The following is a 26490-nucleotide window of genomic DNA, read 5'->3' as shown; positions in this document are numbered from 1 at the left end:
GAGAAAGAGAAAGAAGTAGCTAGTAGTGGTAGTTGTCTCTTTTGATAAAAGTGCTTTCAGAATAAGCTTTTTATCTTTACTAAAAGTGAAGTTGTAATGAGCAATGTTTTCTTGGATTAAATAAAAATTAATTCAATACTTTTGGGTTGATTTGATAGATTACATTTTTGACATTTGTCATCCATGCTCACCATGTAATTTCTTTCTTTTGAGATTCAAGTGATGAGAAATTTATTCTGTGCTTAAAAATAGTAAACATAAAAATAGAAGAAATTAAAATAAAATAAATCATATGATTATGGAACTCAATTTGGAATTATAACTTTTCTAGTCATTTTTAGGGTACATCATATTTTTCCTAAGTGATGCTAAATGTCCCTTGTATAATTCCATTCCTTAATAGCCTCCCTTTTTTTTTTTTTTTTTTTTTTAATTTAACAAGGACAAATATGTAATTTCAAAATTGTATTTTAACAAAAAATGGGACATCTTTTTAAGGATGAGGTTGTACTACCCTTGAATAGGGATGATAATTTGGTCTATGAATTCTTGTTAAAAAATTTCAACCTGATCCAAACGGGCCCTAAAGAGTAATGTTATTTAAAGTTACATGCAAATAACAATTTTTGAATCAATGCGTGATAGTATCATGGTTACTCTAGCTTTGATCCGAAAAATTGCAATTAGACTGTAAAAAATTATTACAATTACAAGAGTCAATACCCCAATTAGCGGTTTTTGTATCAAGGTTAATTGTACAAGGGTAATTCTATCTTTGATCCAAGGGTTACAGTTAAGCTATAAGTCTTCTTATACAATAAAAAAAACGTTAACGTCAGAAGGCAACACCTTCAGTTAAAATGCAACTTTGAAAAGACTGCCCTTACTTCAATCAATATAAGATTACAGTAAACGGTAATGTCACCGTTTACAAATAACATTGTGTGTGTGTGTTTAAATCATTTTGAACATGTAATAGTAACAAGATATTTGTAAAGTATATTATTCCATTACTTTTCATCATTCTAATAACTTTACATAAAGTTAAGTTTAAGTCAAGACAAAGACCCAAATTAGACAACATATATGAATTTTAATATATTTGATTTGTCTTGGAGTTGAAGATCGACGAACTTATCAATTTACGTGACTTGCTTTTGGCAATCAAATTAAAGCATGATTTTGCTTCACTTTTGATTCTTTGAAAGAGTTGTATACATCACTTTAAATTAAGAGACTTTTGTACCAATCACTCAACGAAGCTTGGTCCCATGCATGAAAAGACAGTACCAGAAAACTTAGGGTTTTGTGATGATACATTTTCCTATAATAGTATGTGTTGACAACATGAGACTTGTAATCATCTTGCTTTTATGTTATAAATATGCTACAAGTTATAAGGTGATATTGACATTACAAATATATATACGACTTTTATTTCCATGTCACATGTATATGATACTCGACATATTATAAGATATGGGCGGTAAAGAAAATTTAATTATAGAAGGTTTGAAAAATATAAAAAGGATAAAAACAATAATAATATTATTATTATATTAAATTAAAAAAAAAAAAAAAGCATTTGATACACCGTGCAACTTGTTGCAATATAATCAGTCAAAAAGAATATATTACATTTGTACAAGTAGAACATACTTACTTTCTTATTGACGAGTTTATTGCAACATAACGTACATAAGATTTTCTCCTAACTGATGATGTAACCGGTGTTTTAGTATTACATTAATTATAGGTTGATGTGATAAAATGTATACTTTTGCATAATTAGTGTAATATTAGCACATCAACAACCACATTAGTTGAGATCCAAATTGGAATTACCCAGAAAAGATCTCCTCTACAAGAGAGATCTTGATAAATTTTGGCAACATTTTGGGATTGTAATGTTATATCACCCTTATATAGCTTTATTTCCATAGTTTCTTTTTCTAAATTCACATAAACTTATGAACATGAAATATAAGCAAATATCAAATATAATGAGCGAAGTTAACCTTTCTTTATATTTAATCAAATACATGTTGTATGCATACAAATAACCCTGATGTTATAAAAATGTGAACACTTTTTAGTAGTTGATGAAGATATAGAGTTTGAGTTAAATTCATGTTTTAGGAGTTCGAGTTTTGGAATTATTGTTTTCTTTTTACTGTGAGTTGAATTAGGGAAGAATAATTGGTTTAAGACTTTACTTTGAGTTAAAGTAGGAATTGAAGATTAAATATGGGAGTTCTATTAGGATTAGAAATATGAATCCTATTAGAATTTAGATATCTTATATACTATCTGTAAATATAAGGGTTAGAGCCAATTCATAATTATAAGAGAAACTATGTGAAAGAGGGAATGAGAAGATGAGAGAAGGGGTATTAAACACTATAGGAATGGAATGTCCGTCTATGTAATGAGTTGATGGTGTTATGCTTATAAAACACCAAACGGTAGAGCTCCCGCCTTATAGGTTGATGGTGTTATACACTCTTGTATCATGTTTATAAATTTATAGTAGATTTCTCTGATCTATGCATGTAAGCAAGTTATACCGAACCACATAAATATCGTATTTATATGTGTGTGATATTCTTGCGCATATTACTGTTCTTTATTTTATTTTTTACTCCTCCAAATTCCAACAGATGTAAACATTATTTATTAAATTGACTTTTTTATTAAATTTTTTACTCTTTGTCTATGTTTTTTTATCCATAAATTTATATGAAAGGATGGAGAGGACAGAACCCATAACTTGAAAAGTTTACAACACTATTGAGTCTTGACTAGAGCAACATAGTCAAGGCATTGAGAAAGAGAAAGAAGTAGCTAGTAGTGGTAGTTGTCTCTTTTGATAAAAGTGCTTTCAGAATAAGCTTTTTATCTTTACTAAAAGTGAAGTTGTAATGAGCAATGTTTTCTTGGATTAAATAAAAATTAATTCAATACTTTTGGGTTGATTTGATAGATTACATTTTTGACATTTGTCATCCATGCTCACCATGTAATTTCTTTCTTTTGAGATTCAAGTGATGAGAAATTTATTCTGTGCTTAAAAATAGTAAACATAAAAATAGAAGAAATTAAAATAAAATAAATCATATGATTATGGAACTCAATTTGGAATTATAACTTTTCTAGTCATTTTTAGGGTACATCATATTTTTCCTAAGTGATGCTAAATGTCCCTTGTATAATTCCATTCCTTAATAGCCTCCCTTTTTTTTTTTTTTTTTTTTTAATTTAACAAGGACAAATATGTAATTTCAAAATTGTATTTTAACAAAAAATGGGACATCTTTTTAAGGATGAGGTTGTACTACCCTTGAATAGGGATGATAATTTGGTCTATGAATTCGGAGATACATAACTCTAATAAGATGAAAAAAAAAATCAACTCTACCCTTGAAACTATTTGAAACAAAATATTTCTTAATTAAAAATTATATCACAATTATCGTATCATAACTTATGTAAAAAAAAAAGGGTAGCACCTTTTAGTCTCCCTTTATAATAGAATTCATTTAAAAAATATATAATTACAAACAAATAGCTTAATTATATAAAATAAAAATATTCTCTTCATCCACTTTTTTTTTTTTTTGGTAACCAAATTATTCGAGCCAACTTACATGTATCTCAACTGATCTTCGGAGGAAGACTAACGCAACAATTCACCATCTCAATCCCTCACTTAAATCGCAAATACTCCTCTTCACCCACTCCATTACATATAAACATATGAACTCAAAACTATTTCTTGCTAAACTACAATAATACATAAAGGATATACTTAGATATCTCTTTGAATGCAATTTGTTTGTAATTATCTGAAGGCAAATATTTATATCATGTATTGAAACAAAACAAGAACCAAGTCAAATATATGTCAAATCAAACATCCATTCCAAGAGCTATGAAGATTGAGATGAATCCACATTTTGTCCCTCATAAATTCATAATAATGATTGTCTTGTTACCCTACCAAATGTTTATTCCAATTTTTAATTTTTGTTAGTCAATTTCAATGTTAGATATCAGTAATTATCCATATAAAACTATAAAAGTATATACAAATACCTATGGTACAAAATAAAACTGATACATTAACGTAAAACTTGTAAAATCGTATATATGTAATATAAAACTTGTGAATAATATTAACACAGTCTACAATATTACATCAAACATATTTTCAAATATTAAAAATAGAAATCAAAAGTTTCACCTTATGCATAGCCTAATTTTTCAGCCTATAAACACTTTCTACAGAATGAGAATCCAGGCAACGACATAACCAAAAATCTCTTATTTTATACAAAGTGAGAATCTATTGTTTCCTACTTCCCATAGATTTTGGGGTTCAGTGGGAGCTTCAGTATGATCAGCGGATTTTAGGATTATCGAAAAAGTTAAAAAAAATAAATTTAATTTCTTGCTTTGCAACACCAGTTGAAGACTAACTGCACGCTTTTTAGTTTATAATTGTTACTTGAAGATAATGGAAGAATCAAGGCCAACCCATGTGGTACAGTCCATCCACTGATCCAAACCAAGCTTCCCATCTAAGGCTCTCCGCAAACTGAAGCTCATTTTGGCTTTGCTTTTCGTCTGGATTTCCAAGAGGCCCTGCAGGGAAGATGAACATGAAATTATTATGAAGGTAAGAAAAAGCAAGTCAAATAGTATCCGGACATTGTTGAAATACAGATATACTTTATCATTACAAATTTCGTTATAAATCTTCCCAGAAATTATGATAGTCTCCTTGTTTTTGATAAGAAACATAAATACAAAGATGCAATCAAGCTGTCCACTGTGCATATATAATTTATGAGTTGACTTTAAAATCATTGTACCGAAGTTTCATAGATTTATCAAAATCCTTTCCCTCCATGGAATCAGGCAGAACACTAAAAAATAAATAACGAAAAAGATGACACATAATAAATGAGAGGCTGAGTAAATTTACTTTCGACTAGTCGCCAGCTCACAGTAGATGGGGCTGAATCAGAAACCTTTTCTTGAAAGAGCAGTTCTCCAGATTTGATACTCCAAATACGTAAGTTGCAGTCCTCTCCACCTACGACATCATATTTGAGAGTTCTAATTTTTGTGACTGGTTAAAACAAAACAAAAAATATGTGATTTAACATGTTTCAAACCTGCCATAACAAATCTCTCAGATTGGTCTACTGCAAGCTGTAACAGAGTGTGAGAATTAGCATGCCCTTCATATGATTGTATGGGCCCTCTCTTACTTAGGCGATGATCATAAAGCATAACCTGTGAAAAGAACATTAAAGCCCACTTATGAAGGGTGCTTTACATAATTTCTCCTATCGTATCAGTCTTCGTTAATTACACAGGTTAATAAAGCAAGATTCCTCAATGATCCACAAGAAAAGTTCAGACAGTTCATTAAGCATTACACGGTTACAGGCAAAAGAATAAATTTCTCCTCGACTATGGGAAGAAAGATTTCGGAAAAATTAGTTGATTGAACGATTAAATAAACTAAATTTAGATACATCTAGAGGTATTATAGTAACAGAGAGGATGTCCCCTTAAGTTCTATCAACATGATAATTTTAATCTGAAACTAACAAATCCATGACAGATAATATTTAACAATTTAAAGTTCAAAGAGACCAATGAAGCTAATTGACAGGCCATATTCTTTTATGTTATAGCAGATATCAATTTCAAGTCTGCTACAACATAATACCTTTTTAAAAGTATCATCAAGAAAACAATGGCAAATTAACCAACAAAACATCTTGCTATTCAATTAAAGCTTATGCCTCATCTAAATGGCCAAGTCTTGAGGTTCTATACCGAAGACCTAGTATCAATTTGTTTTATAGAGGGGAAGAAAAGAAAAGAGAGAGACAGTGAAATAAGAAAATTAGAAATAAAGAGAAGATACAAAGATACGTCCTAGATTAGGACTGGTTTAAAGTGTAGTTCATTGGAAAAAGAATTTCTATCAGAAAAATACTTTGATGGGAATGGAGCCACAACATTAAAAATCTAATTAATGTCATGTAATGTGACTTTGTTAAATACAATGGAGGAATATGCAGAGTCAGCAAGTATCCAAAAAGGAGCGCAAATGAAGAATGAACACTAACCGATCCATCCATTGCACTTGCCAAGAAGTATTGATCGTAGAAACGTAATGATACCAAACTACAATTTCAAAAACAAAGAAATTAAAATTGAAAGTCACAAGTTAATTAAATGTTGTAAAAGTCAACTACCTGGTAATAGACGAAGGCATAAAAGCAGTGCGTGAAGGACAAATGTTTCCACTCAGCTGCAAAACAAGAGTTTTGGATCTATTATTCTAGGTTTGACCAAAAATTGCAGCTCCAGGCAGATGTTCATGTTAAAAAATTATCGCATTAATGATCCAAATAGGTTACATAAAATCAGACAAACAAAATCAAAGGAAAAATAATAGAAAACAGCAAAAACTTTGGCAGACCTTACCCTGCAACTACATGCTTGAATTAAGAGGAGTTTCTATATAAAAGTAAAGAAGAGAAATCACTTTTCCAGAAATCAGTAATAGTGGATGACCACAAAAGGTGTCCATGCATAAGGGTGGTCACCCAAATGAAGCCAATTACCAGAGAAGCCCTTTGATTCAGAGCAATGAAAGAGACCCAAGTAGGCAAGGCCATTCGATTCAAAAGAACAATCCAAGGGACCACATGCTATAGTGACTCAATTACTCAACATGCCAGACAAACAGGGGTAGGACCACCACTGTGACTTGCCAACAGCACAGTATACTCTTGGAATGATGGCAAGGGTGGTCACTCTGTAAAAATAATGGGTAAAATTCATCACATTAAACGATCATTCATACCTCAAACCATTGTTTATTAGAATTTTGAACAGTTTTTCTCAAAGGTGAGTAAGGTATCCGGTGTCTAATAAGTCTTCTAGCAGACCCTTGTGGTCTCTCACGAACATCAACTGTCACAATTGCTCCATTTCTAAGTCCGCATAAAATGACCTTGCCCTGCAACAAGAAATAATTAACTCAATTTCAAGAACTACTAGAAGATGGTCAGCTTAATTAAAAGAAAATAAAAATAACTCAAGAACCATATCCATGTAATTAAGATTGCCAAACAATTGGAGCACTTTGAAATGCAAAAACATATTAACCATACACAACACTGAAAACTAGCACAGAATATATGGATATCTTCATGTTGGCATGATAAATTTCCATACACGAATGATATAATGTCTACAATTAGAAACAGAAAAGTAAAAAATAAAATACAGGCAAAACTAAAAAACACATGCTAGCTAATATAGACCTAAAGAATCCAAGTATAGATAGATCTGGGATGATCAAGCAAACTACACGAGTCTAGAGAACCTTGAATGATTTAAGAGATCCTTAAATGATGTAAAAGTTACCGACTCATTAAGTTGTTGTGCAAAAACATCACTTTTACCACAGCACACCCATGATGTTGACCCTGTTTCCAAATTGACCATAGCAGCACCACGATTGGTTCCTACAGCAAACAAAAGATCAAAGAAAACATATAAATCTCTGAACATTAAATATACCTGAAAAAAATTCAAGGGCAAGATAACCATCATTGTCTTTTCTTTTACACTCTGCAACTTTTATAAATTGTAATTATTCCCAACAAATTAAAACCTTACTGAACTTCAAGATCCTAACTCACTCAAAGAAAAGTCTGTCTACTTCCTGAATTTACATTAATAAAGCTTAAGATACAAGTCAGAGTCTATATATCGAAATCTAAGTAGGCTAACTTAAATACATGAATTCAACTATTAAAATCAGAAGACTGAAAAAGCAGTAGTAAATAGAAGAGAATATCAAAGTAAATTCAGGAAGTAAAATAGTACAATGAAACAAAAACAGAAAACAAAAAATAATATTGAAAAAAAAAAAAACTTGCCAACAACTGCTTCGCTCGCACTAGAGTTGCAATCTGCAGTCCATATGGTACAATTGAAAGAAGCAACTGAAGTCATCCTCTGCCTAATGGAAAAAAGCCCAGGGGGAAATTCAAATGGATCATCAAGACTAAGAACATATATAGCTCCACCAGGTGTCCCCGATCCCAAAGTAGTTACCCTGTTTCCTTATGTTAAGGCAAAGAAAGAAATTATTTATGAGACAACTAACGAAGACCACATTAAAATTGGTGGCTGTGTCACAATGCATAACTAAACTTCTAAAGACCAAAAGGTTGTAAAAGAGAAAATATAAATGCCACCAATCCAAGGAAGGCTTCTGCACCATCTATCGCATAAACAATCAGACACTGGTTTCGTCTTCCTAATAAATCCAATGAAGACAAGCTCCAGGATCACTACCAGGAAAGTAGGGCCCACATTCTACTCAAACCAATAATAGATCCGCAAGCATAAAGACACTGACCAAGAGATCCCTAACTGGTTCAGGAACCTGGACAAATGACACAAGATAAAGTTTAACAGTACCGAGAAACATTTTTTATTTCCATCAAGTGCAAAGAAAAGCTATTAATTACTAAAAAAAACAAGCTGAAATTTGTTATATATGAAGAAATATACAGAAGAGTTAATGAAAATCTGAAGTTGCAAAAGGATACACTGTACGCCGGCAGTTAAAACCATCATCCAGTTCACAAGAAGAGTACTTTCTAGGCAATTTTATAGAAGATACACGAGATGACATTAGTATTGAAGCTCCTTCAGGTATCCAAATATGCTCAGCTTCTTTATAACTTTCTGCTTTGTTTTCTTTAACACGAGGCCCCACACGATCTGGAAGGAAATTTATTCCAGTATCAAAATGTTGTCCAACTTTTCCAACTCCAAACAAACTGCGAGAGCACCAAACTTCAAAAGCAATAGGTTGTGATGAACAGTTAAAGGCAGTGTAAATATCTCAAAGAACCATATCAACAATAAAAACTTAAAGTAAGGGATGAGAAGTCAGATGCAAACATCATTTCATAGTGCTATTATGAACAATAACAATGTTATAGCAACAACAAGAAGCTTACTAAATATCCGTGTTATATAAAAAGAGGTAGTTTAGGTCAAACACTTTCAACCCAAAATTTACTGGAATTCAGACATGATTTTCCTTTTAGGAAACAAAGTATATTATTAAAAACAGAGATTGTAGATTATACACATATGGGCACTAGCTATCCACTAAAGGCCTAACTAAAGACTTGAAAATTAATCACAAAGAAAAGTATAAGGTTAGGAGATCATCACTTCCCAATTAAAAAGGAAGGAAAAGGAAATATCTCTTAACTTTTTAAGAAAGAGAGGCCCACAAGAAGGCCCAAAATTTAACATTGTCCACAAGAGAGGAAGATCATCCCTCTATTATCTTCATATATTCTTTTGTTTCTCTCAATCTCCCAAGAACTTGGCCTTCATCAATCACTCAATTCTCACCTATATATTTGTGAGCCTTAGAGGTACATGGCCTATTAAAAAATAACAAGTTCAGTTATTCTTGGTTATTTGAAAAGAAAGATGCGCACACACGGAGAGACATGGAGAAAGACAATAGAGGGAGTCTGTCCAATCACCAATTAATGAACTCATGGAGAGCAAATTATCCAATCCCTTACACATTATATTCCAACTCAAATAATGATTACAGGAAACTATGTGACAATAAAATTATCAACCATTAAGAACATTTTGAAGGTCTTGCATTTATTTCAGAGGAGGCAATAACAAATTCATCAGATTACAACTTTATATATACCTCAAAGTGCCATTTATACTGCCTGCTAATACAGCGTCAATTTCCCTTTGACCCGTAGATGTGTTTAATTTAACATGTATCGGCTGTAAAGCAGCATCAGCTCTATGTCTTGTTCCTTGATACTTGAGAACCTAAATTGCATGAAATTTAATAAAAACAATAAGATGATTTTGATAGAGAAAGGTTACCACAATATTCACCAAAAATGTTGAAAAAGAAAAATTCCCATTCCCAGTAAGACCTTAAAAATTATAAATACTCAAAAGTCGTGTATTTACATCATTCCACTCAAAATATGTGAACACACAATACATATTTGTCACAAAAAATTTTCCCATAGTCCGACAAAATAACTTCATCACAACCAACCCCTTAGATTTGAATGTGAGAACTATACGGGACTTAAGTCAATCAAAAAGAAAAGCAGTAACTTACAAAATCACAAGATCAAAGTCAATAAACTTACCACAGGTTGTGAAACTAGTTTCTTTTGAAATTCCTCCTTAAACTTACGCTTCCCTTTAGTGAGAGACAGAACATTACCATTCAACTCCCTGACCTGAAGCAATTTCGAAGTTCTTTCACCAGTCCGAAGTGACTTGGCTGGCTGCAGTGAACGAAGAAACTAAATCTAGGACTTTGTAACAGAAATCGATGACTGAACCTAAAGAAAAGAACTAATAACATAGCCATAGTAACATATTCAAAAGCAAGAACTTTTTTTAAAAGCAAAATGAACATAATTTTTAACAGCTTAAGTAACTTTTTTAAAACCAACAGACAAGATTAAACAAACAAATTAAAGCATCTTCCTGTCTTTCTCAAGGAAAAATCAAATATCCAAGTACATCTCCAAAACAAAATCAAATTTTTGCTCTATTGAAAGATCAAGTGCTTATACAAGGCACCAAATTATGGTAACAATTAGTATGTGGTCAGCATGTAGATGCATAACCCTCAACTTAGTATAGTTAAAAAAAAGAGACCATTGAGTTCCCACAACTTGAAATTCACCTCTATCTAACAATTCACTAATTCACCTAACATAGTCATATCTTCTAATCTAAAAAACATCAGTGATCACCTTTCCCTTGGTCATGATCACATAAAATGAGACCCATTAACTGAAACAGTTAAACTCACAAATGAATTTAGAGCATTTTTTTATGATAATAGCAAATATTCCCCAACAAAGCTACCAAACGCATTTGAAACATAATTTAAACAACCAGTAACATATACCAAAAGAGTAAAAGCATATGTAATCGACAACATATGATCACACATGCAAAGCCTAACTTGAAAAAAAGACGGAATTGTTAACTGACTTCTCATCATCTTCATAAACTTTTCAACATGCATCTGAAGTTATTTCTTTATCACAAAAAGGAATTCTCTGTTTATTACCCACTTCAGCTGTACACAAGTAATCAGCTCCAAATTTGACCTAATTACATGAAAATCCTAACTCGAAAAATAGACAATAACACTTCTCTGGATTCTCAAAATCTTGATAAACCCTTCAACACTCATCTAAAGTTTCAAACTTAATCAGTAATGTGTGGTCACTGCCTCTTACCCACTTCAATTAAGCTTGTAAACAGCTCAAACTCTCAATGAAACTTTAAAATCAAGTAACTGTCTATGGTTTGAATACCCTGAATGCTGACCTAATTATTTGCAAACAATAACTTGAAATGCAGACCTCAGAATTTTCAGAATCTTCATAAACTAAACACCCATCTAAAGTTTAAAATTTTACCTTATAATCAGCTAAAATACCACTGAATTTTTAAACCCCCTAAATTTTAACCTAAATATCTGCAAACTCAAATTTGAGAAACAGGCAAAAAACCCTCCTCAGATTTCGAAATCTTCCAAATCTCGTAAACACCCATCTAAAACCTCATAAAATTTATCAAAAATGTGAAGTCACTGCTTCACAATCAACCCAAAATCTCAAAAAGGAAAAAAAAAAGTACCTGGGTAGAGTTTGAAAGTGGGTTCTGAGATGAAGCAGAAGGAATTCGAGGACGAGAAGTGCCGGGAATGGGACCTTTGATGGGGAAGTACCGGTTCTTCTCGGCATCATAATAGAACCCAGGAAGGTCTGCAACAAATAATTGAATAAATAATACTACAAAGCAAATTAGGGAAAAAAAAAAAAGGGAAACAAATGGAATTGGAGAGAGATTGAGAGAGAACCTTGAGGCATTGTCGCTTGTTGTTGAGTTGAAAGAGAAGAAGTGTTGGTGGGAGTGAAGTGGAGTGTTTGAGTTGTTTAAGTTTTGTGGAGAGCGGTGGAGCATTAAAGTACGCCTGGTAATTGGCGGCGGAACCCCCTTTCAATCAAAACGGGCGTTTCGTCACAGGTTTGTCTGTTACTAACATTTTAAAAGAGTTGTATTTTCCCCTAAGGTTTCTAAATTAAAATTTTCCCTTTCAAGTTTCTCAAATAACAATTTACGCATCCGTCAAGTGTTGATAGAAGTACCGTAACTAATAGTGTTGTATGTAGAGATGGCAATGGGTCCGACATTTGGGTACCCGGCCCGGCCCGGCCCGAAAGAGCGGGTTTACCTGAGGTTGGCGGGCTGGGCTTGATTTTGAGGCCCGACCTCGGGTACGGGCCGGGCATGGGTATATCTTTAGGCCCGGCCCGGCCCGGCCCCCCCCCGCAAATTTAGTATTATTTTACTAATTTACCCTTATACTATATTTAATTACAATATTATCCTATATAATATTATATATATATAATATATATATATTAATAATATATATATATATATATATATATATAATATATATATATATATATCCATTTTTCCCAACCCTAACCTCAATTTTCATCCATATTAAAGGTTTAACATGTTAAATTGCCTTAAATGAGTTAGATGGTTTAGTTCAACTTATTAAAGTGGATTTCACCATAACATATTATGCACAGCTGAAAAGTTAGTATAATCAACTATTATGGAGTTTTAATTGCTCGCTTATTGCTTAAATTATTTGTGGAAATAGCTTCAATTAATATTTAAAAACTATTTCTAAAATTAAAAATATAAAAAAATTTGAAATTTATTAATATTTAAAAATAAACATTATTAAAAAAGGCAGGCTTGGGCCGGGCCTGCGGTTATAAAAAACCCGTCGGGCCGGGCTTGGGCTTTGCCTATCATACCCGTAGCGGGCTCAGGCCGGGCTTGGGCCTGTGTCATGAGGTCGGGCTTGGGCCTGGGCTAAGGGGTACCCGGTCTCGGCCCGGCCCATTGCCATCAGTAGTTGTATGTTTGTTTTATTATTTTGAGTAGTATTTTTAAAATTAATAATATTATACTTACAAAGAAATCTTATAAGGATTTTCATATCAAGTGAGGTGATAAAAAATAAATAGAAAAGTCAAATAAAAAGTCAAACTCATTATATTCACTCTTCCATTCATTTTTTGCTACATCACTTTGTATGAAGATTTTTGTAAGATTTCTTTGTAAGTGTAGCATAATTCTTTTGAAATATTATTACTAGGTAGAGTTGGGTGATTATTGCGAGGTTGAATTTAAAAAATTAACCAAAAAACCCTCTAGGTTTGCTAATTTAACTAAACACCCCAATATATAAAATTTTTATAAAATGACAAAAACACCCCCATCACGCACAGTTGCCAGGAATCTGGTCGGAATCTGATGTTTCGGCGCACGATTGGTTGGATATGGCCAGTTGTGCGGCGAGATGGCCTTTTCTAACTAGATCCACCGTGGATCTGGCTGGAAAATGTCAGATCTGGCCATGTTGGTTGTCAATAATGGCCAAAGAGATGGTTATCGTTGATGGTCAATGACGACCATATCCCATCAACAACGGCCATCTCTTGGCCGTCATTGAAGACAACGACCAGATCTTTAGCCCTATATCTAGCATTTTCTGACCAAATCCACGGTGGATTTGGCGGTAAATGATAGATCGATACACTACCGGCCAGATCCAATCGGTAGTGCGCCATTATACCAAATTCCGACCACCTTCCAACGGTGGTGGCCAGAATCTGACAAATGTGGGTGGGTGACGGTGTTTTTATCAATTTCTAAATTTTTTTTTCGATAAGTGTTTAGTTAAATTAATAAACTTAGGGGTTTAAAATAGTTAAATAAAATATAATAGTATTTTCATAATAGGGAAACAAAACGTGTATTTTGGAAATAATATTAACAGGATAGGGAAAAATAATTAAACAAACGGATACTTTTTTTTTTTTAAATCACTTGTAATATCTATATAATGCAATTATATGGTTTAAGAATTTTAATATATTAGTAGTCTTGAAAAATAATAAAAAATAATAATGTTTTTGGAATAATATATTACTTATCTTAAAATTTATTTTATACTTAATGTTCCGTGTTGACATGTAAATATGTTGATGCATATATGATGACAAATCATTGGAGAAGTGAAATTTTGGAATGAATATTATTGCTCTTTTTGGAAATTGAGTTATAAAAGAAAGGGTTTTTAATTTAAAGAATGGGTTTTGGTTAATTTTTGTAGGCTCCTTAAATTTTTGTTCTTTTTAAAAAACCCTAGTTAGATCTTGGGTCAATCCATGACGATGTTAAGGTTGTATCTTTTGGGTTCGGCCTAAATAGTTATTTGTAAGGCCCAATTGTTTATTAAATGTCGATAATGACCAGCTTCTAATGTTAATATTGTAAGTATCTAAGTTTAACGAGCTTTTTTCTTTTTTCTTTTTTTAATAAAAGGATAAAAAACACAAAACAAAAACTTCCCAAAATTCCTGTACATGTATCCAAATTTTAAATTGAACTAAAAAATTCAACCTCCATATAATAAAACCTCACTTCATTTCTTAAATAATTATTTAAAAAAGTTTTGATCAATTATTAATGTAATTAAATAATTATATTAAAAAATTTGAAATTTTTTAAATTCATATAAATTAATGGATTGTTATGTAAACTACGTAATTGCAACCGAACCCAACTTTAATGTAAATGGTTGGAATTAGGGGTGTTAAAAAAAATGCAAAAACCGAACTGAACCAATAACTGAACCGAATTTTCAGTTAACCGAAAAATCAGTTCGGTTTCGGTTTATAGAAATTGAAAAACCGCATTTTTGATTCGATTACCGGTTTGGGAGAAAATGCAAACCGGTTTTACTAACCAATTTACTATATTATAATATATATATATATATAATTAAAATATAAAAAAAATTCCCTAAACCTAAATTCCCTTTACATATATATGAATATTTAATTTTTATTTGGATATGTATTGTTGATATTTACAATTTAAATCAAGAAAAATTAAAAAAAATATATATATTAATTTAAGCCTTAAGGGGGAAACCGGTTGAAAACCAGTTTGGTTCAAGAAAACGGTCAACCAGTTTTGAACACCCCTAGTTGGAAATGGTTTTTCACTGATTCTCTAGTTTGTCCCTTTATGGGTTAAGTAGCAATGCTTATCTTAATGTAAGTATAATTAACCATACACAAGCAAATGACATTTCTTTTAAATACAAGGATAAATCTCCTCAACACATGACTTTTGGTATTGAGTACCTAATGTGGGTAATTGAAGTAATATAACAAAGAGACAAATACCGAACAAATGTCCGACCTAAGACTCATGCATACCATTTAAATTTAAGACTAATTTTACAATGACGAACAATGAAACCCACATACATGTAAATAAGTATAACAAAGAGGGTAACACTCATTTGCAATGGACTTTTATGGGTTTGGTACTACTTTTTTATGTAGGTAAACCGTGCACACTTAAGTAAAAGCACTTTTTTTTTTGTGTTGTTGTGAAGAATGTTTTCTTGACGTTAAAATTGATTTATCAATATCGTTAATTGAAATATGATAAAGAGACAACGATTGAACAAATGTTTAATCCCACCACACATGTATAATAATTTAAATATAAGACTTATACATCGACGTCGGACAATCAAACTATATAAAATGTACACAAATTTTACAATTTACACATTAATCAATCTCCCCCTTACCATGGGTCATCAACCCCAGGGGAAAGCAAATGGGTTATTTCTTTGTGACCCTTATTAATATTAAGAGTTTTATAAAAGTGAGTGTGAAAGTTTGACCCTTCTCTAAAGAACCCTTCACATGTGGCTATTTCCGTAAACCCCCACAATTTAAAGTGCTTCTTGTTTTTACTTTCTCCATCATTAAGTAACAAAAGTAATTAACTAACAAGAAACCAATCAAATAAGCAAGAGAAAAACTATACAAGACATCACAAAACTGTTTATAACATTTAAAAAGGTGTCGAGATGGCCACGTACGGACAACAAAGCTTCAAAAATAAAAAATAAAAAAAAAAAATTGAAGCCCCTATTAATTAACAATCCGTGCAAATTGGTGTATGGCACTAAGGTTACTATACCTTCCACAAGGCATTGCTGTTTGACTCCACAAAATCAAAATCAAAATCGAAATAAGATCTATCAAATGAGTGCTCATCTTGTGTTTTGCCATTAGGTTTCTCAATTTCAACTTATAGATCTCATTCTGAGGCTGGCAGGCTGAATCTCCATTGTTGTTTCATTATTCCACATGCAATTCTCATCAAGAGGCCAAACCCACTTAGGTTTAATGGAGAAAAGAGAGACAGCAGGGACATTTTGGGGATGATTTCGCTTCTGTTGCCCAAAATATATTAGGGTTTTGGAACTCATGAGAGGTAGTCATAACATTTGGTAGGTTTGAGATTTCATGCAATGATAAAGAATGGGGGAAATGTTATTATCAACGAGAATGGTGATTTCAAGTTCATGGCCTCCACAAAGGATTATTATTATCTTTCATTTGTGAATTTAGGAGGAACATTGGAGGAAGAAGCTGCTGCTTCTTGTTGTTGTGTTGCATGCTACAATATTGTTGGAAGTATTGTTATGAAAAAATTGAGAAGGAGAGAGGAGATTGTGAGTGTTGGGATCAATCCCTTGAGCAAGAAGTTTCTTTTTAATGCATGAGTTCCAAAAATTCTTGACCTCATTGTCAGTTCTTCCAGGCAAATGCTTCGCTATTTGCGCCCATCTGTTGCCATGAATTCTATGAACATCGATGATAGTCCTCTCTTCTTGCTCTGTAAATGAACCCCTTTTCAGATCTGGTCTCAAGTAGTTTATCCATCTCAATCTGCAACTCTTCCCACATCTCTGTAACCCTACAAATTATTCATAACAACAAATTAAAGTAACCAAATTAAGAAACCAAGAACTTAACTACAGGAATTCTGGCCTATTCTGACGCAACAATTTTGTAGCTATGATGAAAACCTCCGTCACAATAGTCCCATGCCAACGCCTGAGAGACACTATAGGAATTCTGGCTTATCTCGACGCAACAATTTCGCAGCTACAATGAAAACCTGAGTCACAATAGTCCCATGCAGATTTTTACCTGCGAGTTTGGCAACAGAACTCCAAGAGTCCTGGCCATGAGCGGTGAAATATTTGATAAGCTTCTCATCTTCTTCAGGAGACCACAGGCCTCTCTTGACTTTCTGTTTGCTGCAGCAGTGATGCGCCATTTTAACGTTCCTTCTCATCCTCTAGCTTGAAGATGATCAATGATATTATCAAATAAAGCTCACCGTTTAGTGAGTGGGGTACTTTAGACATATAAATTCCTTCAAATTTGGAATTATAAACATCTCTTAATTTGGCTGCATTATACATGTATGATAGGGAAACGTGGAGAGAGATCGAGAGAGAAAAGAAGAAGAAGAAGAAGAAAAATACATGTACTCATGAAAGGACCATTTGTTTCAATGAGTGGTTTTTTTTTTTTTTTGGTAGCTTCCAGAGTTCCAGTTCAACCTTTTGTTTCAAACTCGATTGTTACTTTTTTTTGTTTAATCTTGATTAATTAATTGAAATTAAGTCAATATTGATTAGTATATAATACAAAAACTACTGTATAACCTTTAAGAAGCAACAAGAGCTTAACCAATATAGTGGTGAAACTACTTCAATAATTAATTTTCTTGATTAAAACTGGGGTGATACCCGCCCAAATCCCATGGAATCGGAACCGGAATAGACTGATTCTTGGATTTGGAATCGGAATCAGAATCAAAACCGACTAATTTCGGTTCCTAAAAACCTGCAGTGGTGAAACCGAAATTGGAATCGAAACCGCATAGTATTGGTTTATGATTTTTTAGAACCAGAACCAACCATGTGAGGGCCGATTTCAGGTAGGAACTAAAACTAAAACCAAAACCCTGAGTACCTCCCGGTTCCTGTTCTACCTTATTTTTTTGCCCACCCCTAGTTAAAACTTATAAGGTCTTAAGTAGGTCAAGTATGAATATTTTTTCACTCTAATTAATAGTAATTAACACCCTAATTGTTAATATTTTTAACAGAGATTTAAAGATGACTGTGGTGTCTACCGCGAGTTGCACATTTTCATAACATAAAATTACAAGCATACTTAAACAAGTAACCAATAATTAATGATAACTTCTTAAACCTTATTTTTTACATACTTGAGCTGATTGTTAGTTCATTATTTAATTAGATCTAGTTAAAGTTTTCTTGTCTATATACCAATTGAAATTGATGTTTATATTATTTTATCAAACTAACTACATAATTATATAGTTTCAAGTTTATTTTATTCTTGCATAATTTTGGATGAAAGAGGTCGCATTCTTATATTCGAGAATCTAATAATGTGTCTAAAATAATACTGAATTAACCACTCTAACTATTGGCAATTAGCCGTATAATTAATTTGAGAAATGTTTCAGACACAAATTGGATTTATACAAATTAACACCACATTACTTTTTATTTTTATATATCAACCATTTATAATTTATTTTATTTTCATTCTTTCATTAATTTTGTGTGTATACAAAGTTTATATGTATAATATTAATTATTTTTATTCTCTCTCTCTATATAAAAACATATATGAAAAGTTTAAGATGAAGACATTTCAATATTTTTTAAAATCCAACCACCGTTGGTTGACAACATCNAAAGAGTTGATATTTTCCCCTAAGGTTTCTTAAATTAAAATTTTCCCTTTCAAGTTTCTCAAATAACAATTTATGCATCCATCAAGTGTTGATAGAAGTAACGCAACTAATAGGGTTATGTGTTTGTTTTATTATTCTAAGTAGTATTTTTAAAATCAATAATACTATACTTACAAAGATTTTCATATTAAGTGAGGTGGTAAAAAATAAATAGAAAAGTCAAACTCATTATATTCATTCTTCCATTCATTTTTTGCTACATCACTTTGTATGAAGATCTTTGTAAGATTTTTTTGTAAGTGTAGCATTACTCTTTTGAAATATTATTGCTAGATAGAGTTGGGTGATTATTGCGAGGTTGAATTTAAAAAATTAACAAAAAAAACCCCTTAGGTTTGCTAATTTACTAAACACCCCAATATATAAAAATTTTATAAAATGACAAAAACACCCCCATCACACACAGTTGCCAGGAATCTGGCTGGAATCTGATGTTACAGCACACGATTGGTTGGATATGGCCAGTCGTGTGGCGAGATGGCCTTTTCCAACTAGATCCACTGTGGATCTGGCCGAAAAATGCCAGATCTGGCCATGTTTGGTTGTCAACGATGGCCAAAGAGATGGTTATCGTTGATGGTCAATGACGACCATGTCCCATCAACGACGACCATCTCTTGGCCGTCATTGAAGACCAGTTATGGCCAAAGATCTAGCCATCAATGACCAGATCTTTAGCCGTAGATCTAGCTTTTTCTGACCAAATCCACGGTGGATTTGGTCGGTAAATGATAGATCGATACACTACTGGCCAGATCCAATCGGTAGTGTGCCATTATACTAGATTCCGGCCACCTTCCAGCGGTGATGGCCAGAATCTGACAAATGTGGGTGGGTGGCGGTGTTTTTGTCAATTTCTAAACTTTTTTTTCGAGGAGTGTTTAGTTAAATTAATAAACTTAGGGGTTTAAAATAGTTAAATAAAATATAATAGTATTTTCAGAATAGGGAAACAAAACGTGTATTTTAGAAATAATATTAATAGGATAGGGAAAAATAATTAAACAAACGGATACTTTTTTTTTTTTAAATCACTTGTAATATCTATATAATGCAATTATATGGTTTAAGAATTTTAATATATTAGTAGTCTTGAAAAATAATAAAAAATAATAATGTTTTTGGAATAATATATTACTTATCTTAAAATTTATTTTATACTTAATGTTCCGTGTTATCATGTGTGGCATTGACATGTAAATATGTTGATGCATATATGATGACAAATCATTGGAGAAGTGAAATTTTGGAATGAATATTATTGCTCTTTTTGGAAATTGAGTTGTAAAAGAAAGGGTTTTTAATTTAAAGAATGGGTTTGGTTAATTTTGTAGGCTCCTTAAATTTTTGTTCTTTTTAAAAACCCTAAGAGTTAGATCTTGGGTCAATCCATGACGATGTTAAGGTTGTATCTTTTGGGTTCGGCCGAAACAGTTATTGTAAGGCCCAATTGTTTATAATGTCGATAATGACCCGCTTTTAATGTTAAAATTGTAATATCTAAGTTTAACGAGCTTTTCTTTTTTCTTTTTTAATAAAAGGATAAAAAACACAAAACAAAAACTTCCCAAAATTCCTGTACAGTATCCAAATTTTAAATTGAACTAAAAAATCAAATCCTATAATAAAACCTCACTTCATTTCTTAAATAATTATTTAAAAAAGTTTTGATCAATTATTAAGTAATTAAATAATTATATTAAAAAATTTGAATTTTTTAAATTCATATAAATTAATGGATTGTTATGAACTACGTAATTGCAACCGAACCCAACTTTAATGTAAATGGTTGGATTAGGGGTGTTAAAAAAAATACAAAAACCGAACTGAACCAATACTGAACCGAAGTTTCAGTTAACCGAAAAATCAGTTTGGTTTCGGGTATAGAAATTGAAAAACCGCATTTTTGGTTCGATTACCGGTTTGGGAGAAAATGCAAACCGGTTTTACTAACCAATTTACTATATTATAATATAATATATATATATATATTATATAAATTCCCTAAACCTAAATTCCCTTTACATATATATAAATATAATTTTTATTTGGATATGTATGTGATATTTACAATTTAAATTAGAAAAATTTAAAAAAATATATATAATTAATTTAAGCCTTAGGGGGAAACCGGTTGAAACCAATTGTTTAAGAAAACGGTCAACAGTTTTGAACACCCCTAGTTGGGAATGGTTTTTCACTGATTCTCTATTTGTCCCTTATGGGTTAAGTAGCAATGCTTTCTTAATGTAAGTATAATTAACATACACAAGCAATGACATTTCTTTTAAATACAAGGATAAATCTCCTCAACACCTGACTTTTGGTATTGAGTACCTAATGTGGGTAATTGAAGTAATATAACAAAGAGACAAATACCGAACAAAGTGACCTAAGACTCATGCATACCATTTAAATTTAAGATAATTTTACAATGACGAACAATGAAACCCACAATAATGTAAATAAGTATAACAAAGAGGTAACACTCATTCTGCAATGGACTCTTTATGGTTTGGTACTACTTTTTTGTGTAGCACACTTAAGTAAAAGCACTTTTTTTTTTTTTTTTTGTTGGGAAGATTGTATCTAATATCGTTAATTGAAATTGATAAAGAGACAACGATTGAACAAATGTTAATCCCACCACACATGTATATAAATTTAAATATAAGACTTATACATCGACATGGACAATCAAACTCATACTAAAATGTACACAAATTTTACCATTTACACATTAATCAATCCCCCTTACCATGGGTCATCAACCCAGGGGAAAGCAAATGGGTTAATTTTCCTTGTGGACCCTTATTAAATTAAGAGTTTTATAAAGTGGATGTGAAAGTTTGACACTTCTCTAAAGAACCCTTTCACATGTGGCTATTTCCGTAAAACCCCAACAATTTAAAGTGCTTCTTGTTTTTTACTTCTCCACATTAAGTAACAAAGTAATTAACTAACAAGAACCAATCAAATAAGCAGAGAAAAACAATATAAGACAACACAACGTTATAACATTTAACAAGGTGGCGAGATGGCCAAGTACGGACAACAAAGCTTAAAAAAAAAAAAAAAAAAAAATTGAAGCCCTATTAATTAACAACCGTGCAAATTAGTGTATGGCACTAAGGTTACTATACATTCACAAGGCATTGCTGTTTGACTCCACAAATCAAAATCAAATCGAAATAAGATCTATCAAATGATGTGCTCATGTTGTTGTTTGCCCTAGGTTTCTCAATTCAACTCATAGATCTCATTCTGAGGCTGGGGCTGAATCTCCATTGTTGTTTCATTATTCCACATGCAATTCTCATCAATGAGGCCAAACCCACTTAGGTTTAATGGGGAAGAAGACACAGCAGGGACATTTGGGGATGATTTTGCCTTCTGTTGCCAAAATATTAGGGTTTGGAACTCATGGAGGTAGTCACATTTGGTAGGTTTGAGATTTCATGCAATGAAAGAATTGGGGAAAATGTTTATCACGAGAATGGTGATTTCAAGTTCATGGCCCACAAGGATTATTATATCTTTCATTTGTGAATTTAGGAGGACATGGAGGAAGAAGCTGCTTTTCTTCTTTTTGTTGCATGCTACTAATTGTTGGAGATGTTATGAAAAAATTGAGAAGGAGGAGGAGATTGTGAGTGTTGGGATAATCCCTTGAGCAAGAAGGTCTTTTTAATGCATGAGTTCCAAAAATTCTTACCTCATTGTCAGTTCTTCCAGGCAAATGCTTCGATTTGCGCCCATCTGTTGCCATGAATTCTATGAACATCGATGATAGTCCTCTTCTTGCTCGTAAATGAACCCCTTTCAGATCTGGTCTCAAGTAGTTTATCCATCTCAACTGCAACTCTTCCACATCTCTGTAACCCTACAAATTATTCATACAACAAATTAAAGTAACCAAATTAAGAAACCAAGAACTTAACTACAGAATCTGGCCTATTCTGACGCAACAATTTTGTAGCTATGATGAAAACCTCCGTCACAATAGTCCCATGCCAACGCTGAGAGACACTAAGGAATTCTGGCTTATCTCTGACGCAACAATTGTAGCTACAATGAAAACCTGAGGTCAAAATGTCCCATGCAATTTTTACCTGCGAGTTTGGCAACAGAAATCCAAGAGTCCGGCCATGAGCGGTGAAATATTGATAAGCTTCTCATCTCTTCAGGAGACCACAGGCTCTCTTGACTTTCTTTGCTGCCGCAGTGATGCGCCATTTTAACGTTCCTCTCACTCTAGCTTGAAGATGATCAATGATATATCAAATAAAGCTCACCGTTAGTGAGTGGGGGTACTTAGACATATAAATTCCTTCAAATTGGAATTATAAACATCTCTTAATTTGGCTGCATTATACATGTATGATAGGGAACGTGGAGAGAGATCGAGAGAGAAAAGAGAAAGAAGAAGAAGAAAAATACATGTACTCATGAAAGGACCATTTGTTCATGAGTGGTTTTTTTTTTTTGGTAGCTTCCAGAGTTCCAGTTCAACCTTTGTTTCAAACTCGATTGTTACTTTTTTTTGTTTAATCTTGATTAATTAATTGAAATTAAGTCATATGATTAGTATATAATACAAAAAATACTGTATAACCTTTAAGAGCAACAAGAGCTTAAACTATGTGGTGAAACTACTTCAATAATTAATTTTCTTGATTAAAACTGGGGTGATATCCGCCCAAATCCATGGAACGGAACCGGAAAGAATGATTCTGGGTATTGAATCGGAACGAATCAAACCGACAATTCGGTTCCTAAAAACCTGCAATGGTGAAACCAATTGGAATCGAAACGCATAGTATTGGTTATGATTTTTTAGAACCAGAACCAACCATGTGAGGGCCGATTTCAGGTAGAACTAAAAAAAAACCAAAACCCTGAGTCATCCGGTTCTGTTCTACCTTATTTTTTTGCCCACCCTAGTTAAAAATAAGGTCTTAAGTAGGTCAAGTATGATATTTTTTCACTCTAATTTAGTATTAACACCCTAATTGTTAATATTTTTAACAGAGATTAAGATGACTGTGGTGTCTACCGCGAGTTGCACTTTTCATAAATAAAAATACAAGCAACTTAACAAGAACCAATAATTAATGAAACTTCTTAAACCTTATTTTTTACATACTTGAGCTGATTGTTAGTTATTATTTAATTAGACTAGTTAAAGTTTTCTGTCTATATACCAATTGAAATTGATGTTTATTATTTTATCAAACTAACTACATAATATATAGTTTCAAGTTTATTTTATTTCTTGCATAATTTGGATGAAAGAGGTCGCATTCTTATATTCGAGAATCTAATAATGTGTCTAAAATAATACTGATAACCACTCTAACTATGAGCAATTCGGATAATTAATTTGAGAAATGTTTCAGAACAAATTGGATTTATACAATTAACACCACATTACTTTTTATTTTTATATATCAACCATTTATAATATTATTTATTTTCATTCTTCATTATTTTGTAGTTACAAATGTTTAAAGTAATATTATTATTTTTATTTCTCTCTATATAAAAAACATATATGAAAAGTTTAAGATGAAGAATTTCAATATTTTTTAAAATCAACCAACGGTGATCAAATAAACCAACTTATGAGTACAAAAATTATATTTCCACCAAACATTTCCTGTTAAGACTATGTTAGGATCTTACAAATGACTAAGTATGGATTTAGTTGGTATTAACTTTTAGTACCTTTTCCGTATAAGTTAATTTTAGGGTCCGTTAGTATAATTCTTTAGTGAGCTTATGGAAGAAGAATTGTTTAGAATAGAACTTATAAGAGCAGAGTTTTTGTGAAAATTTGATAGTTGTTTGATAGGAAAATGTAAAAGAACTATAATTAATTTATTAATGGCTTTCTATATGAGTAGAGCTTTTGTGACACTTAAGCTTCTACTATAAAGCATAAAGTAAATTTTTAAATTATATAAGCACTAATGAAATGCAATACAACCTATTTTTTTTTTTTTTTTTTTTTTTTTTTTTAAGTGCTTATGGCATAAAGCTCTTTGGGCCAAAAGATAAGCCCAACCAAATAGGATCTGAGCTTTCCACACAGCTATTGTTTATTTAAAATTTCTCTTGATCTAATATATATAAAACATTTTTTTTTTTTTGGTTAATAAATACTAGAAAATTCTTTATCATTTTTCTAGCCAAAAAGCAAATAAAGTTTCATAAAGCTCTGCTTTCCTAATTAGTTCTTCTTTTATGAGTTTGCATCGATTGATATCCGAGCATAACTCTTATTGTAAACTATGTGGCCTTAAGAAATCGTTGCCACTTGATCATATGCAGAATCTGCAAAATCACCTATTTAGAAATATAAGACACCATTAAATCAGTGTTAAAAGCATGGTAGAATATTAAAATCATGTATCAAACTAAGTGTTAAATGAGTTGTATTGAATTAGTCGGTATAGCATTGATGAGTCACATTCTTTTTATCAACTTTCAAAACAATCTTTTCACCTACATTCAAAACAAGAGACCTATTTTTTTTCGTTGAAGGGAGAGACCATTGAAACAAATATAAAACTGAGTAACCGACTTTTTCCCACCCAAGGTTTGACCTAATGACACTTTCTCACCCAAATAGTTTCAAAACACAGCTTTACTATCCATGCTAAGATCTCTCAGTTAAGTTTAACTAAAGAAAGGATATAATAGTAAATTCAAAAAACAGTTAAGGGGTAATGATTTCATTTTATCCCCTATATATGAACTCAAAAATAAAAAATAGAAACCCTAATTCAAACCCTTTTACTTTCTTCACCACCTAACCCCCCAAAAATCCTCCACCCCCACCAATCGACCAAAATTGCACTCGGCCTGGTGCGATTGACCAAAAATGCACTAGGTCGAGTGCGATTCCATTATTGACGGAAACGTGAAGTAATGGAACCTACAAACGGCTCTACAAAAATATTGCATTGTAATGTTCGATGTCGTGAGTATAAGGTAGATTAATTATGTTATCGTGGTCGATGGGGAAAGGCACTGACTTTACAGCTGAGGTTATCACCTATTGCATGGATAGTCTTGTGAGCTGGTTGCCTTGTGAGTAAGCACAATATGTGTACTCATCAGCAATGAGGATGGTTCCAGAGATGTTGGCCTCAGTTTGGTCGGTGTAAAGAGAGACGGTTTGCCACCAATGGGAGACGAATGGAGTAGGGGAGGGCTTGGCAGTAGTTTGGTTTTGGCTGATAAGGTGGTGGAGGAGATGGAAAGAATCTTCTCACCTTCTAACACAAATTACCCCCCTAATTTTTAAAAAATGACAGATAATCCCTTTTAAAATTACATATAAACCTAAAATTAAAATTACATATAATTTTTTTCTCTCTTCTCCCTCAATATTTCCCCTCATTTTCTTGTTTTTCCCTCATTCTCTTCACTTTGCCTTTTCCCCTTTCCTTCTCTCTCTCACTTTTTCTCTCTCTCTCTCTCTCTCTCTCTCTCTCTCTCTCTCTCTCTCTCTCTCTCCCCCTCTCTCTTCTCATAGAAACCTAGATCTTAAATATAAAGAGACAGGCTACAAGC

The 26490-nt window shown here is 32.3% G+C and overlaps 2 protein-coding genes across 3 annotated transcripts; both read right to left on the bottom strand.

Annotated features, from left to right (window-relative positions):
- Positions 1-4121: 4121 nt before the first annotated feature.
- On the bottom strand, positions 4122-12146 carry LOC116144088 (DDB1- and CUL4-associated factor 4). Of its 2 annotated transcripts, XM_031429542.1 has the most exons (13): positions 12002-12146; positions 11779-11906; positions 10263-10403; positions 9797-9927; positions 8655-8888; positions 7977-8155; positions 7459-7559; positions 6893-7048; positions 6279-6334; positions 6150-6207; positions 5181-5301; positions 4988-5098; positions 4122-4644 (listed from the first exon to the last, which is right to left on the bottom strand). In XM_031429542.1, the coding sequence occupies exons 1-13, from the start codon at positions 12009-12011 to the stop codon at positions 4526-4528; spliced, it is 1545 nt and encodes a 514-aa protein (XP_031285402.1). In that variant the 5' UTR covers positions 12012-12146; the 3' UTR covers positions 4122-4525. The 2 variants fall into 2 exon arrangements, with proteins under 2 accessions (XP_031285402.1, XP_031285403.1); XM_031429543.1 differs by lacking the exon at positions 10263-10403.
- Positions 12147-16669: 4523 nt separating this feature from the next.
- Positions 16670-17388, bottom strand: LOC116144053 (transcription factor MYB86-like). Its single transcript, XM_031429511.1, has 2 exons — positions 17259-17388; positions 16670-17022 (listed from the first exon to the last, which is right to left on the bottom strand). Exons 1-2 carry the CDS (start codon positions 17386-17388, stop codon positions 16670-16672), a joined length of 483 nt encoding a protein of 160 aa, XP_031285371.1.
- Positions 17389-26490: the final 9102 nt, after the last annotated feature.

This window comes from Pistacia vera, unplaced genomic scaffold, assembly GCF_008641045.1.
Source record: "Pistacia vera cultivar Batoury unplaced genomic scaffold, PisVer_v2 Contig437, whole genome shotgun sequence".
Taxonomy (NCBI): Eukaryota; Viridiplantae; Streptophyta; class Magnoliopsida; order Sapindales; family Anacardiaceae; genus Pistacia; species Pistacia vera.
Note: the sequence above shows the minus strand (reverse complement) of the source record. Positions and strands in the feature narration are given on the sequence as shown.